This window comes from Conger conger, chromosome 10, assembly GCF_963514075.1.
Source record: "Conger conger chromosome 10, fConCon1.1, whole genome shotgun sequence".
In the NCBI taxonomy this organism is placed as follows: Eukaryota; Metazoa; Chordata; class Actinopteri; order Anguilliformes; family Congridae; genus Conger; species Conger conger.
The window spans coordinates 25967459-25982464 of NC_083769.1; the positions used below are offsets into that span (position 1 = coordinate 25967459).

General features: G+C 47.1%; 1 protein-coding gene across 1 annotated transcript in view; it reads left to right on the top strand.

Moving 5' to 3' along the window:
• plxna2 (plexin A2) overlaps positions 1–15006 on the top strand; it is a 170666-nt gene that overhangs the window by 130262 nt on the left and 25398 nt on the right. The window contains exons 17-21 of the mRNA XM_061259087.1: positions 5834–6073; positions 6360–6503; positions 7231–7465; positions 10291–10433; positions 12170–12438. Of these exons, the coding sequence (XP_061115071.1) occupies positions 5834–6073; positions 6360–6503; positions 7231–7465; positions 10291–10433; positions 12170–12438 (1031 nt within the window). The remainder of the gene's footprint in view (positions 1–5833; positions 6074–6359; positions 6504–7230; positions 7466–10290; positions 10434–12169; positions 12439–15006) is intronic.

Consider the following 15006-nt stretch of genomic DNA (forward strand, 5'->3'; position numbering starts at 1 on the left):
ATTTGCTGTACAGTACCGGGGTCCGTGTTTAATTAAGAGAATGGGATTTTTTTCCCTTCTGGTCAGGGTGCGAGGCTGAGAGGGCAGGAGTGCAGGGTCTCCTGAGAGAGAGGAGAACAGGTACAGTAGTGCTGGGCAAGCACTACTGTACACATAAGGGGCTATTCTGTTCATGCGCGCACAAACGCATGCATGAACTTGCACATGAGCACAGACAGATGCATACACACACACACACACACACACATGCACAACACATATTGCATGTACACAGTCACCCATACATGCACAGAAACACTCAAGTGAAAAGATACATACAGTACATACACACACATACACAGACAATCATATACACACTCGAAACATGTGCACACACATGCCCATGTACACGTACGCATTCACACATGCCACTGAACGCCTACACAGGCACAGACACTCAGAGGGCCCACACATGCACACATTCACACACACACACAGGCGCAGACTCTCAGAGGGCCCACACATGCACAGATGAACACACACAGACACTCAGAGGGCCCACACATGCACAGATGAACACACACAGACACTCAGAGGGCCCACACATGCACAGATGAACACACACACACACACACAGGCACAGACACTCACAGGGCCCATGCAGTTTTGATTTGGTTGTGGAAGCCTGTCTTAAGTACAATTTCCTCCCGGCAGTTGCAGTGGAGCTGCGGGCTAATCTCTTGTGTTAATCTGGCAGAACGGAATAGAACAAGAGCTTTTAAAAGCCATTGGTTCCCGAAAGCTACTTTCATCCTGCACATTTATTCCCCTCTTAATCAGTCAGGGACTCGCCCGCTGTTCTGCGGAAGTGTTTCCGTGCCCCTGGGGGTTCTGCCGCGACTGCATGGCTTCCCAACACCGTCGTTGTGACTTAGGCCACCGTCTCTGCATGTAGCTCAGAGTACCCGCATGACTCCCCTAAAGTCCTCTTTTTAACTAAAATCCCTCCATTCTGGCACTACAGCTACGCTGTGCGGTACTTTGGAAGGAATTTATCTGTGCAAAATTTTGGGAAAAATCCAACTCCTAAAATCCATTTGAGCCGGTGCAGTCGTTGCCTGTGCGTCAGGCACCAGGAGGTGGAGAATCCTGTTTAAAGGGATATTTCACTTCGGTGTAACACAAGTCGTTTAGTGGTACATTGCCCGTTTTACAGGTATTTACATAGAGTGAACTCTAGCAACATCAGTTGTCCCTGCCAAACATGAATGGCATCACCATATTTCCCATTTGTCCAGCTCCCAATTCACTCCCATTCATTTTTGAGACCTTGCCAAAATGAATAGTTTTAAAGCACACACAACCAACGACGAATAATACAGTAAATCGATAAAGGAGAGTACTAACATGGTCTTTTTCAGCTGATAAGCTGTTTTCATGTGTAGGTTAGCTTTACTGTAAATAGAAGAACTATTTTCAGTTTGGCTACTGTGTAGAAATATAGCAGGTCGTAGTTTTAATGCAGGCGCCCACGTGAATGTTATAGTGCTCAAGGGTGCACTAAGGATACATTTTCCGGTTCCGCTTTTTCTTTTTAAGGTAATAAAACAACAAAAATGTGTTAGAACTCACTTTATCAATCTATTGTTCTCTGTTGTTAGTGTGTACTTACTTAGTGTGTACTTACTGTTCATTTTGGTGAGGTCACAAAAAAGAATGGAACGGAATTGGGCGCCGGACAAACTGGAGATACGCCGATACTGTTAATGTTTGGCAGGGACAGCTGATGTTGCTAGCGTTCACGCAAATGGTGTAAGCTCCACAAAATGACTTGTGTTGTACCAAAGTGAAATATCCCTTTAATGTGCCGTCTGATGGCTGCAGAGGCCCGTCAGAGCTGGAGAACTGGCAGCTCTTTGATTCTGCCAGAAAGAAGCCTGTGAAGTTTTATTAACCACAGAGGTTACAATTACACATCTCTTCATCCCTCGCCCCGTCTGCAACCCGGAGAAACGGCGAACGGTAGGGCAGCCCGGCAGCCACAGACAAGCTGCTTGTCAAGTCAACCTTCCAACTGTCACCTGTATCTTCCAAAATTGCCCCCACTCCCCCCCCACCTGAAATTGTCACAAAGACGGGACAGGAACGGGTGACAATTTCCTTTATGAAAAGCTCCCTCTTGTCAGCGTGTCGTGCTGAAACATTATTCACAGTCCTGATTACCACATTCACAAAAGAAGAACGTCCAACCCCCTCCACCCCCACCCACCTCTCCTCCGCGGGGGAAGAACATCCTTCACCACATCTCCCAGCTTTAAAAGGCAATAATGATTTCTCAAGATGCATGTTATAATCTATCAGAAGCAATTTGAGATGATCAGAGATGCACTTCACTTCAGTTTAGGAGCACGGCACTTCAAATCTATGCGCAATCAGTTTCTGTGCTTAGAAAAGGAGCTCTGCAAACCAGAATGAGATATCTCCCCAGGGGGTTCCTGGCAAGAGTTGGAAAATGTATGAAGGATGTATATTTTACAGCTTATGGATTTTTCTGTTTCCATCACCTTCTCATTAGTGTTGCTTATTTATTCACATTTTTTTCCTTCATTATTTATTTTTTATCGTATTTCTTTTTTTTTTGGCTTCACAAATGCTGCATACATTCCTTTCCAGCCACTTTTCTTGGCTGCCAGCCCATTACAAGTGTATATTGACTATAGGACAACAGAGGGCATTATTCAGTGCTTGTAGCGCAGAGCACAGCTATTTCAAAGCAGTGTTTTCATTTATTATGTTACCGCGTAGCAGCGTCTCAAGTGTGGAGCTGCCACTGCTGCAAAGTGTTACATTAACCATTCATTTGATTTTCAAATTTCATTAAGCAACGTTCTTATCTTTCCATATGCGCACAAGAGGGACTCCCTCTAACCAAGAGCTTGAGAAAGCTTGTGATCACAGCAGAGGCTGTGAATTAGGGAGATTTTGAGCTTGAAGGGGGGTGAAGGGGCTCAAAATGTCCCCCAATGACTTGCACTTACTGTAAAGCTCCCTCGTGGAATAGGTGGGTTGGGCGTGGAGGGGATTTTGTCTTCCGAGCCTTCGCTCTTCCCCTCCTGAGCTAGAGCCATAATGGATTCCGCTGCACACTCGTGTTAATGAAACCAGTCAGAGAAGGGCAACCAATTCAGCTCAGTGTTCCTCAGTACCTCAGTACCGCGGTACTCATAAAATAAAGAAAGCAAGTCCAAACAAGTCCAATTACCCTTAATGCCATCATCCTGAAGCCACCGTGGCAGTGGAGCATAACTGATGCTTATTTGTTGATGAGGCGCAGGGTCCAGGAGACCAATTCAATACCCCTGTACATCGCAGTATCAGCCACATGCATCACCCAAACAAAGCTATCGACTACCTATAATTGCACCTGGCGGCAGTCGGGATCATCCGGTTATTTTTCCCCACACTGCGGTTTGAGCTCCGTCTCCTCCACGGAGACTCTGCTCTGGTGATTACTGAAAGAATGTAAATCCAAGTCTTCGTCATATTATCCACATTTTAACCTTCATATTATGTTTCACCCCATCCAGTGTTTGATAGCTCTTAAAAAACAGTTTTTTTGACATTGTCTTATTTTCTTTGTGAATGATTCTGGTGGCACTTTCTCATAAGGTGTCAAACGTTCACTTTCTGTACCTTAAAATGTTTCTCACAGATTTTTTCGTATTCATGGATAAAAGGCTAGTAATTTAGGAGACAGTTAGAAGGCGACACCCAAAGTGTCCAAATTTTTCTATTGCAATAATTTAGCATTTATTTAAACCGTTGGGGTCATAAAATCTTCACATAATATGAGGGTTAAGAAACAGCATAGATCGTGGCTGCCACCTCGGCCTATATACTGTATGTGCTTCTCTCTCTTTCTCTTTCCCTCCTTTTCTCTCCTCCTTATTCTTTCCCACTTTCTCAATACTTTTCCCTCTCTCTCTTTTCTTCCCCCAATTTAAAAACACGCGTTGTTGTGGAGATGCATGACGGCGCTTGTTTGAAACACACAGCGTCCGCCGATGGCGTAGCAGATGGTTGTGTGGGCTAGAGCTCACTTGGAAACGTTGTGGTTCCGACTAGCGCCGGGCGGGTATCTGTGGGAGCATCTGTGCCTGCTCTTGTTGCCTAAACCATAGGACCCCCTTTCCACAATGCACAGGCAGCACCAGACACAATGGCTATTGCACCTGAGAAATGAATTTTTTTACTGTGAGTCAATAAGCATAATTTTTATTTAAGTGCCACGAGAAAATTCCAATACAGAACAATTCCATACATTTTATATGAAACCTAAAGTATCAGTGTAAATCAGATCTTGTTTCTACAGCATTTGTTTTCTTTCCAGTTTTTATGGAAAGCACAATGTTCTCACGGCATATATCGACCTTTGAATTCGGTCTATGAATGAATTCGTCATTAAAAACAATATCATGGAATGCTATGCCGTAAAAGGTTTATTTGCTTTACTGTCGGAGATTGTAGTGCAGTGTACCGCAATCATAATGCATGACAGCCGTATGATATGGCTCAGGTACCGTTACCTGTGGATTCGCTCTGACGGCGGTAATGCTGGAGTCGTGTTTCCTCCATGGTGTCCCGGGAAGAGCTGACTCTCCCCTGAACCCCTCCTCCATACCGCAGGCTGTTCCCGCTCCAGAAACGCGGGATGCACTGTGAGGCCGCTCCATATTTCTGCTCGTATTTCCACAGCCGGAATGAGCGGCCATTTGCTTTACAGAGACGTGCTGTTCGTTTCACTCTTTCTGTCATTTTCACGATGCTTTTGCATTTGGATATGGGTATCACTTTAAACAGTTTCAAATGAATTAAATAAATCGGTATTCACGAAAAATTTGAATGCGCTGTGAGGAAATGTTCTTTGTTTGATGGTCTGGATCTTAAAATAATATCCCATGACGGATTGAGAAGGACGCCTGTATTTCCTGAATAGCAAAAATGTACTGAACTGTGAGTTAACAACAGTCACCGATTGGCCTGTTTTTATTCTTACACAGAATGAAAGAAGTGTCGATAAACTTAATGAGGTTCATAATTCTGAAAGCTGAAGGTGCCACTGTTTCTATCCGATCACAGCAGCCGGTAGCGTTTCTCACGCATAGCGTTTTTCTGTAGCTGTGTCAGACGGGTTGTAAAGACTCCCTATCGATCGCCTTCTACTCTTTGTCTCAAAGGCACAGGAAGAGTCAGTAGGGCTGTTGTTGCCAGTCCAGTAGAGTTTTGAAGATACTTACAGTACAGTAGCTCTAATTAAGTCTCCTTCCCAAGAACTGATAAAGGAGAGTTGGGAGTTGAAAACTCCCTGCACAGGAGTGAGTCAGCGCAATCAGTTTGATGCCTCCACTGCTGTTGCCTTTCTCACAGACCACCCCCCAGTGGTAAAATCTCAGTCTCTATTCATGACTCTCCATCTCCATCACTGAGAGAACCAGGGCCTCTCTCGGCAGCTGCCAGCTGAGAGCTGCAGCAGGTAGCGCCTGAAATGGGCATGCCCAGCATACAATCATAATTATCGTCATTAGCGGTGGCTGCGCTATCGATACTTGGAGGCACCTTGGGGAGAGAAATTGTCACCGACATCACGTGGAGAAGGTAAAGCTGTTCATTTTGTGCAGGTTGCGTTCTTAGGGGTTGGGTTTGCGACTTGATGAATGGTGTTTAGATCCTGTAATCAGAGACTGCTTGTTCTAAGTGTGAAGTGCATTCGCTGCACTTCAGACCTCCAGCACGGCACCCCTGTACCGTTCTCTTTATTTCTCCTCTTCTCTCCCTCTCTCTCTCCCTTCCCCAGGTCTGTAAGGTGCTGAACACCACCACCATGAGCTGCTACGCTCCTTCCCTGACGGCCGAGTACCGGCCCGGCCTGGACTCGGTGAAGCACGCCGACGAGTTCGGCTTCATCTTCAACAATGTGCAGGCCCTGCTCAGCTACAACAACACCAACTTCATCTACTACCCCAACCCCTACTTCGAGCCTCTCAGCACCTCTGGCGTGCTGGAGCAGAAGCCAGGCTCCCCCATCATCCTCAAGGTGTGATCATGAGTACTGTTACTGAACCCCTGCCCTCGACCCCACCCAGTTTGAAAGAAAGATGTCAACCTTCTCTCCCCAAGGTTTCATATGCATTTAACCTTGAGCTTTGCTGTACTCCTGGTGTATAGAGCTGCCAAATCATATATGTGTTAGCATGCAGTTGATAGTTTAAATGAGGGATATGAGACACGTATTTATCACCTTGAATGCAATGCAGTATTAGGGAGCTGTGACGAGAGGGCTTCACACACACAACTCTAACTCCCCTCTTCTCCACCTACAGGGCAGGAACCTGGTGCCCCCTGCTTCAGGAGGGGTCAAACTGAACTACACAGTGCTTATCGGGGAGACGCCCTGCTCTGTCACCGTCTCTGAGACCCAGCTGCTGTGTGAGCCGCCCAACCTCACCGGACAGTACAAAGTCCTGGTGAGCCAACCGTGTGCTTCTGTGTATGGGTGTGTGTGTGTCCTTTGATACCAGAAGCAGGTGGGGATTTTTGTGTGTGTGTATGAGTGCAGGTGTCTGTGTAGGTTTGTGTCAGCAGATATGTGTATATGCCTGTGTACTGTTGGTGTGTGAGTACAGGTGTGATGGTCCCAGCAGCAGCTGGCTGTGGGAGTGTTTAATCCTCCCAGTGATAAGAGCCTCAGAGGAGAGACACCCGAATGAGGCTGAGAACCTGAGCTCCAGCATTATTTTACTGATCAACTAAGTGTGAAAACTTTTAATCACAGAGCTTCCAGATGGCTCCTGGCATGAGTGCCGGCTGGACTCTGTATCCAGGGCTCTTTAGGTTCCCCTCAGCTATAGCTCCTCCCAGCCCAGCCGCATAGCAGATGCTGACAGGCTGCCACCAGTGAAAGACAGGCCCCTCCTCCAATGGGTGCTGTCTTGTAGTACCTTGTGGCAATCATACGAAATGTTAATGAAAATAAATGTTGAAAATTAAAAGTGTTCAGGAATTTCACTCATGTCTAAAGCATTAAAGCATTACGATAATAATAATAATAATAATAATAATAATAATAATAATAATAATAATCTAGTTTTTTTATATATACATTATTGCACATAAAGAAAAAAAAAATCTACATGGAATTTTTCCCAGTTTTCTGAAAACAGTTTGTATGCGTGTGCGTGTGTGTGTGCTCAGGTCCAGGTGGGCGGGCTCCACGTTTCCCCCGGGGCAGTGCACATCCTGTCCGACAGCCTGCTGACCCTGCCTGCCATCGTCAGCATCGCGGCCGGCGGAGGCCTGCTGCTCATCATCGTCATCATCGTCCTCATCGCCTACAAGCGCAAGTCCCGCGAGAACGACCTCACCCTCAAGCGTCTTCAGATGCAGATGGACAACCTGGAGTCCCGCGTGGCTCTGGAGTGCAAGGAAGGTGAGACCAGCACCAGGGCGTTGTGGGTGATTTTCCGGGAACTGCATTTTTTTTACAGCACATCAGAAGTCAATTAAGAGTGGTTACGTTTTTTTAATGTTTCTTGATAAAACTCACAGCTTAACACTGACACGCTTTCATACAGAAAATCACTTTGCAGTGGTTCTGAGGTACGAGTTGCTATGCTACCACTGTGGTGTGAATTGCCGATTTACCACCGCGAGCACTTCACCTGAAAATAGAGCAGCTTCTCATTCACAATTCTGTATAACGCAGTAGTTTTGTAAATGAGACTTTGCGTATGGGCACTTTACACATTAGAATGAAACACAGCTTGTTCCCGTCGTCGGAACAAGGCAGGCTGTGCTGTGGAAGAGCAGGGCTCAGACAGCCGGGCTGGCTGCGGAGAAGCACACCGTTTCCCAGGCTGCCTTTTGAAGCCTCGCGCACGGCACTTCATTTCTATTTCATGGCGGAAGGCCCTTACGAGGCTGCCTGATTTGAGAAGCTGCACGGAATTAAGAATTGATCGAGACGCTAGTCTCTGGAGAGCCTGAAAGGCAGCGAGTGTAGAGTACGGTAGAGTAAATCTTTATTGTCCCAATGGCCAGTTTTCTTTGTAGGGTGTCACATAAAAATGACATGGATAATAATGTAGAATTTACGACTTACATACAGGTGTAGTCATACACGTCATAAATAATGAATGAAGCTTTCATTTGAACTTCATAATAGCATAGTAAGGATGTAGCCAGCTTCCTACTAGCCCACCGGCCCTACTCTGCAGTGGGTGAAAAAGAGTGTGAAGCATAGCTTCAAGGTCGACTTCAGAGACACGCTGCCTGTCTCTGGGATCAACTGTCCACTGGTAAGACAGCTCTCGTGCTCTGCTCTGTTACAGTAGGCCCTGCAGGGTTTTTGGGAGACTGTGTGGTACATGGCACTGTAGCATTCTGGTGCATTGCAGTTTAGTGTTCATAATGCACCTGCAGAGATCTAACATTAGCCCAGCTGGAAAACTGCAAACATAAAAGATGCAAAGTAAACAACCAGTATGAGAGTGAGATATTTGCTGAGGGTGTGTACATTACATATAAGGAAGGCTCCAAGGAATACAATGGGATTTTATTTTATTTTCCCTGATAAAAGAGTGTTTATTCACAACTGACCTTCACACACGCGCCTACTCCACCTGCAGACTTCACACCTGATGTTCAGCCCAATATGACGTGCGTTCAGATAAAAACCCGCGGATGTGTTTTTTCCCTCTGAAGAGAAGCTTGTAAGAGTAAATGTAGGCGAATCAGCGGAGCGAGACCCGGCGGTGTTAACACACAAGTCGAGTTGCGGAGAAGCAGAGAGGGCACGTCGTAGAAGCGGGTGTAATAAGGCGCTTCTTCTCTTTTTCCCTCTCCCCTCTTCCCCTCTCCCCCGCGGTATCTCTCCTCTCCGGCACCGCTCGGCCGGCCGGGCATGGGGTTGCCATGGAAACCGCCGGCCGTTTACTCCCGGATATTAATCCCGTCGGGCTCCCCGGAGACTCGGTTAAAGCACGGTCAGAAGGCGCCGCTCTTCTGCGCTGAATGAAAAACAGCCAAGGGCCCGGGGCCCCAATACAAACACGGCACCCTGTGCCTGAGTGCGGCGCGAGGGTCACCCTTATTATACAGGTGACACCGCGGGAGCAGACGTATGGGGTAGAGAAAGCGGCCTCCCACTTCACTGACCTCTGCCCTCCTGAGCGGGCGAGGGGCGGTTTGTACAGGTTTCTCCTTGGCGCCGCGGCGCTCCTTCCTGTTCCCGCGCTGCTGGCTACTCGTCGAGCTGCATGGGGCTCACTGCATTAAAAACATGCACACCGGCAGACTGGCAGGGGTGTGGGGAGGAGGGTCATGTTTAAAACACAAGACTGGTGTCTGGAGGGTTGGGGTGGAGGAGGATTATAGACCTACCTGAGCCCCTTACGGGGGTATCTGTTTCTCCACTGGGCCTCGAAGGGAGGGTTGGGGTTGGGGTTGAGGTGAGTGCGGGGGGGGGGTGTGATCGTACACAGTGTGGGGCCTTCCTGGGGCAGGTCTACATCCAGACTCAGACCCAATTAGCCATATCACACCTCTGTCTCAAACAGCAGGGGACAGCCTAGTTTCAACACAACCAATTTACTGTGGAGGACATGTGTGTCTGTGTGTGTGCTTCTGTGTGTGTGTGTGTGTGTGTGTGTGTGTGTGGGTGTGTGCCAGAGAGAGAGTGAGAAAGAAAAAATAAAAAGACCAAAAGAATGAGGAGAGGAGAATGCAAGACGTAATCACTTAAAAATCCAGTCATGTCTTTTTTTGGTCTTACTTTAAAGCCCAATGCTGCCATTCATTTTAACATGTTGCAGTGTATTTTGCATGAGCAGCAGTGTTGTACATGTGCTTATCTAGCACACTGTCTCCATCTTATTTTTATCATGAAACCCATCGACAGCCTTCAGACCCAGACATAGTATGCCTATTTCAACCCTCAGCTTCAATTATCATTTTTCCTTTTTTTATTTTACCATGGTGAGAAACCGCTTTGTTACTGTATATGATTGTGTGTTTTGGTGGATGTACTGATTGTTTTATCTTTTACTGGAATACATTTTATTTAATTCCCCACTCACTTTCTTGCACTCTTTTATTATTTTATTTCTTTTCTTATGATATGTGGGAGTTGATGGCTTTCTGTGCCTTGTGCTGTTTTGTTGTACTGTTACAATAAAGGTGTGTTAAAACCTAAAAAGTCTCTCTCTGTGTCACCCTCTCTCTCTCTCTGCCCTATCTCTCTCGCTCTCACACCAGCATTCGCCGAACTGCAGACCGACATCAACGAGCTGACCAGCGACCTGGATCGAGCGGGCATCCCCCACCTGGACTACCGCACCTACGCCATGCGCGTGCTCTTCCCCGGCATCGAGGACCATCCTGTGCTGCGGGAGCTGGAGGTGAGCGAGGGGGAGGGACCACCTCAGGACGTTCTGAAATAGCCGCCATATCCACAGCCTCTCCTACAGCTCTGCAAACAGGGCCTCCACTCAGAGCTCTCCTACAGCTCTGCACTGGGGCAAACAGGGCCTCCACACAGAGCTCTCCTACAGCTCTGCCAACAGGGCCTCCACACAGAGCTCCTACAGCTCTGCCAACAGGGCCTCCACACAGAGCTCTCCTACAGCTCTGCACTGGGGCAAACAGGGCCTCCACACAGAGCTCTCCTACAGCTCTGCCAACAGGGCCTCCACACAGAGCTCCTACAGCTCTGCAAACAGGGCCTCCACACAGAGCTCTCCTACAGCTCTGCCAACAGGGCCTCCACACAGAGCTCCTACAGCTCTGCAAACAGGGCCTCCACACAGAGCTCTCCTACAGCTCTGCCAACAGGGCCTCCACACAGAGCTCTCCTACAGCTCTGCCAACAGGGCCTCCACACAGAGCTCTCCTACAGCTCTGCCAACAGGGCCTCCACACAGAGCTCCTACAGCTCTGCCAACAGGGCCTCCACACAGAGCTCTCCTACAGCTCTGCCAACAGGGCCTCCACACAGAGCTCTCCTACAGCACACAGAGCTCTCCTACAGCTCTGCGCTGGGGCAAACAGGGCCTCCACACAGAGCCACAGTGCGCAAAACTCGATATGTAATGCCCAAATGATGTGTAGTGCCCAACTACATTTTATTTCAGCTACCACTAGCTGGCAAGCTGGCTGAATTCTGTAATTGGAAGAATGATATCTGTTACCAGACACAATGTTGTTGTGAAGGAGAAACAAGTAATTCACCCCAGAAGACGTCCTGGATGGTCCATAGTGTGTTTTACATTCAGAAGAATCGCTCCAGCTCCTGTGCAGCTATAAAATTGAAAATGTGTTGATGGATCGCTTCTGCAATGTGTGACGGTGGCTGTGGAATATGGTTTTATTGACAAATCACGGTGTGCTTTGTTTTGTGTTCCACATAAAACCATCAGATACCTAATAAGAGTAATTACCACGGGAGGGAAATTCCTCAAACGATGATGAATTGGCCATGTTCAGCAGCTGATGACAGCTTGGTGAAATTATGCAGGATTGTGTTTCTTACCAATTCCCTTGTGGAGCGTAGCGCTGTGTGAATGCCTCTGTTGAGGAGACCTGGGACAAGTAATTATCTGAAATACTGAGAACAAAATTCTCCTTTCATGTGAATGTAGTTTTTGGTTCGTTACACGGCTCACTGAAAATTCTCAGGAATCTGCAGTGTTTTTACCAGAATCTGAAAAATGACAGTACATTCCCATAACCCAGCACAACCTGACACCCAACACCACCTTACACCTATAGTTATAATATTGTGTTATTCAGCTGATGCTTTTTTTCCAAAGCAACTTATTGAGAGTTGATTAGACTGAGCAGGGGACAATGTGAGGTGGAGGGCCTTGCTCAAGGGCCCAACAGATCTTATTGCAGCTACACCGGGGCTTGAACCGCCAACTTTCCGGGTCCTAGTCATGTACCTTAGCCACTAGGCTACAGGCTAGCCCTCCTTACACCCACCTTTCATCCAGCACCACCTTACGCCCTCCTGAAAATTCTCAGAAATCTGCAGTGTTTTTACTAGCATCTGAATAATGACAGTACTTGCTGTAAAGTGTGTGTGTGAGCCAGGGGTGATGTTGAGTTAACACCTTTTGTGCCGTGCGGTCCCCAGGTCTCGGGGAATGGGCAGCTGAGTGTGGAGAAGGCCCTGAAGATGTTTGGCCAGCTCATCAACAACAAAGTGTTCCTGCTGACCTTCATCCGCACCCTGGAGCTGCAGCGCTCCTTCTCCATGCGCGACCGCGGCAACGTGGCCTCGCTCATCATGACCGCCCTGCAGGGCAAGCTGGAGTACGCCACCGACGTGCTCAAGCACCTGCTGTCCGACCTCATCGACAAGAACCTGGAGAGCAAGAACCACCCCAAGCTGCTGCTGCGCAGGTCTGTCGCTCTCGCCAACACGCTGGAGCTGACCCTGGATCAGTTTAGCCTACCCAAATCATACCCTCGCCTCAGACCCATTATTGGAGGGAAGGGTTAAGCTGATCCCGGATCAGTTTAGCCAATGCTAATATTGTTCACAGACCTATTATTGGAGGGTAGGGTTAATTTGATCCCGGATCAGTTTAGCCAATGCTAATATTGTTCTCAGACCTGTTATTGGAGGGTAGGGTTAAGTTGATCCCAGATCAGTTTCTCTGATACTAATCATGCCCTCAAATGCATTACTGGAGGGAAGGGTTGAGCTGAACCCGGATCAGTGCTAATCATGCCCTCAAACCCATTATGGGAGGATAGGGTATAACTGATTCAGGGTCAGTTGAGATGATTCTACTTATCATCTGAAATCAGCTGTATAAACGAAGCATTAAATCAACGGTTTAGAGTGGTTCAGAATCTGCCTCCAGGAGAAAGTGATGGAAGGTAGTTGAATTATGAAATGGAGTGGGGCAGAGGAAATGGAAGGAAGAAGGGTCAAAAAGGAAAGAAATTACTTGTGGGGGGGGGGGGGGCAGCCCTAAGTATGGGAGGGGAAGAGGTAGGCTCAGAGGAAAGTGAGAGAGGGGCGAGGAGGGGAGGAGTTGAAGAGGATGGAGGACAGAGAGGAACACAAATAGAACACTTCATAAAGCCTATGCACACTATTAATCACGAGCGTATTTGGGCTTTTCTCATCGTTACTAATTATTCTGTTCTTATACATAAATATGGTGTATAATAATAGCATGCTTGTGATTACTACAGCATGTTCAGCCAAATACATTACATTACATTACATTATTGGCATTTGGCAGACGCTCTTATCCAGAGCGACGTACAGTTGATTAGACTAAGCAGGAGACAATCCTCCCCTGGAGCAATGCAGGGTTAAGGGCCTTGCTCAAGGGCCCAACGACTGTGCGGATCTTATTGTGGCTACACCGGGATTAGAACCACCAACCTTGGATGTCCCAGTCATTTCCCTTAACCACTACGCTACAGGCCGCCCAAGGCCGCCCAAGGCCGCTACAGGACACACAACAATTATAAGTATCAATGTACTATCAAATAACTACTGCTGCCAAAGTTAGGCAAGCCTATTAGCATCACAGTGCACACCAGTGGAGCACCAAGCCCTTTCCCTCCGTAAAAGCCAACATGAAAAGCCGCCTTCAAGTTTGGATGACTGTTTTTAATGATTACAGAGTGTTTAATTTGGCTCCTTGTTAAAAAGCAGCAGGGATGCTTATTGTGTTCCGCAGTCCTTAGTATTCCATGTCACATCTTATGTCAGTGCTGGGAATCTACCGGTGTGTTATGTGACAGCCGGCGATGCGCAGCGAGATTTTAATGTCGAGAGAGTGATCATGAGTTTCCCAGGGCCTGCAGCTACAGAATGCAGACTCATTTATCCTCTGTATGCTAGCCATAAAACATTCAGACATCAACTCAACTTTAATTTTCACTCTGCTTTCAGCCACAGAATGTTTTTTTCTGGGGCTGAGACAGTGGAGGGGGCACCCACCTTACCCCCACCTTACACCCAGTGCCACTTTACACCCACCAAATACACACAACCCCACCTTACCCAACCTACCTTACACCCACCTTACACACAACCCCAGCTTAAACCCAGCTCACCTTACACCCACCTTACACACAACCCCAGCTTAAACCCAGCTCACCTTACACCCACCTTACACAAAACCCCACTTTAAACCCAGCCCACCTTACACACAGCCCCACCTTAAGCCCAGCAGCAGCCTCCTCGGTGCTTTGTTTCCTAAGCTAAAACATTCCTTCCTGGTGCTTTTTCTCCTCTCTTCTGCATTCTGAGTAATGCCATTAATTAGCCGACTGCAGATGCAGACACATACACAGGGAATTGATGCACATTATGCTACTACTTTAAAAAACAGACGCTTGCCTCTGTATTTTGTATTATTTTCACCATCAGAAAAACAATGTCGTAATCTCCCCAGGTCTTCAAGGCTAAGTATTCCACAGTTTTAGATTACATTCATGTTTAAGCATTAGGTCTTATCGATTTGTCATGCTTATTTGTTCATTTATATATATTTATGTATTTCTTTGTTCTCCCTGGTACTTATTCTGCCAAAAGCCAGTGAAAATATGGATGGCTCATAAAGTCTCTCTCTCACTTCTTTCTCTTCTTTGGAGAGAATATGTAATGGAGATGGATTTTGATGCCGAGTGAAATTGAAGCGCTTTGTAACCCAGAGGCCATGGGAGCCATTAATTCAAACAAGTGAGAAATAAGTGGGGAGCGTGAGCAAAATGTTTCATTGTGTTTATCATCTAAACTTTGAGAATGCTAATGACAAAGAAACACAATTTCACCTCGGTAGATCGCTTGCCAATTTGCAGCTAATAACGAGTTTGCGTGCAGGTTGCGCCCCGAATAACAGTGCGCGTATGATTAATTAATACCTCATAAAGGGCTATACTTTATTTTACTCTTATTTTGCCCCCAAACTCAACCGAGCTATGAATTGCATCAGCCGGGGG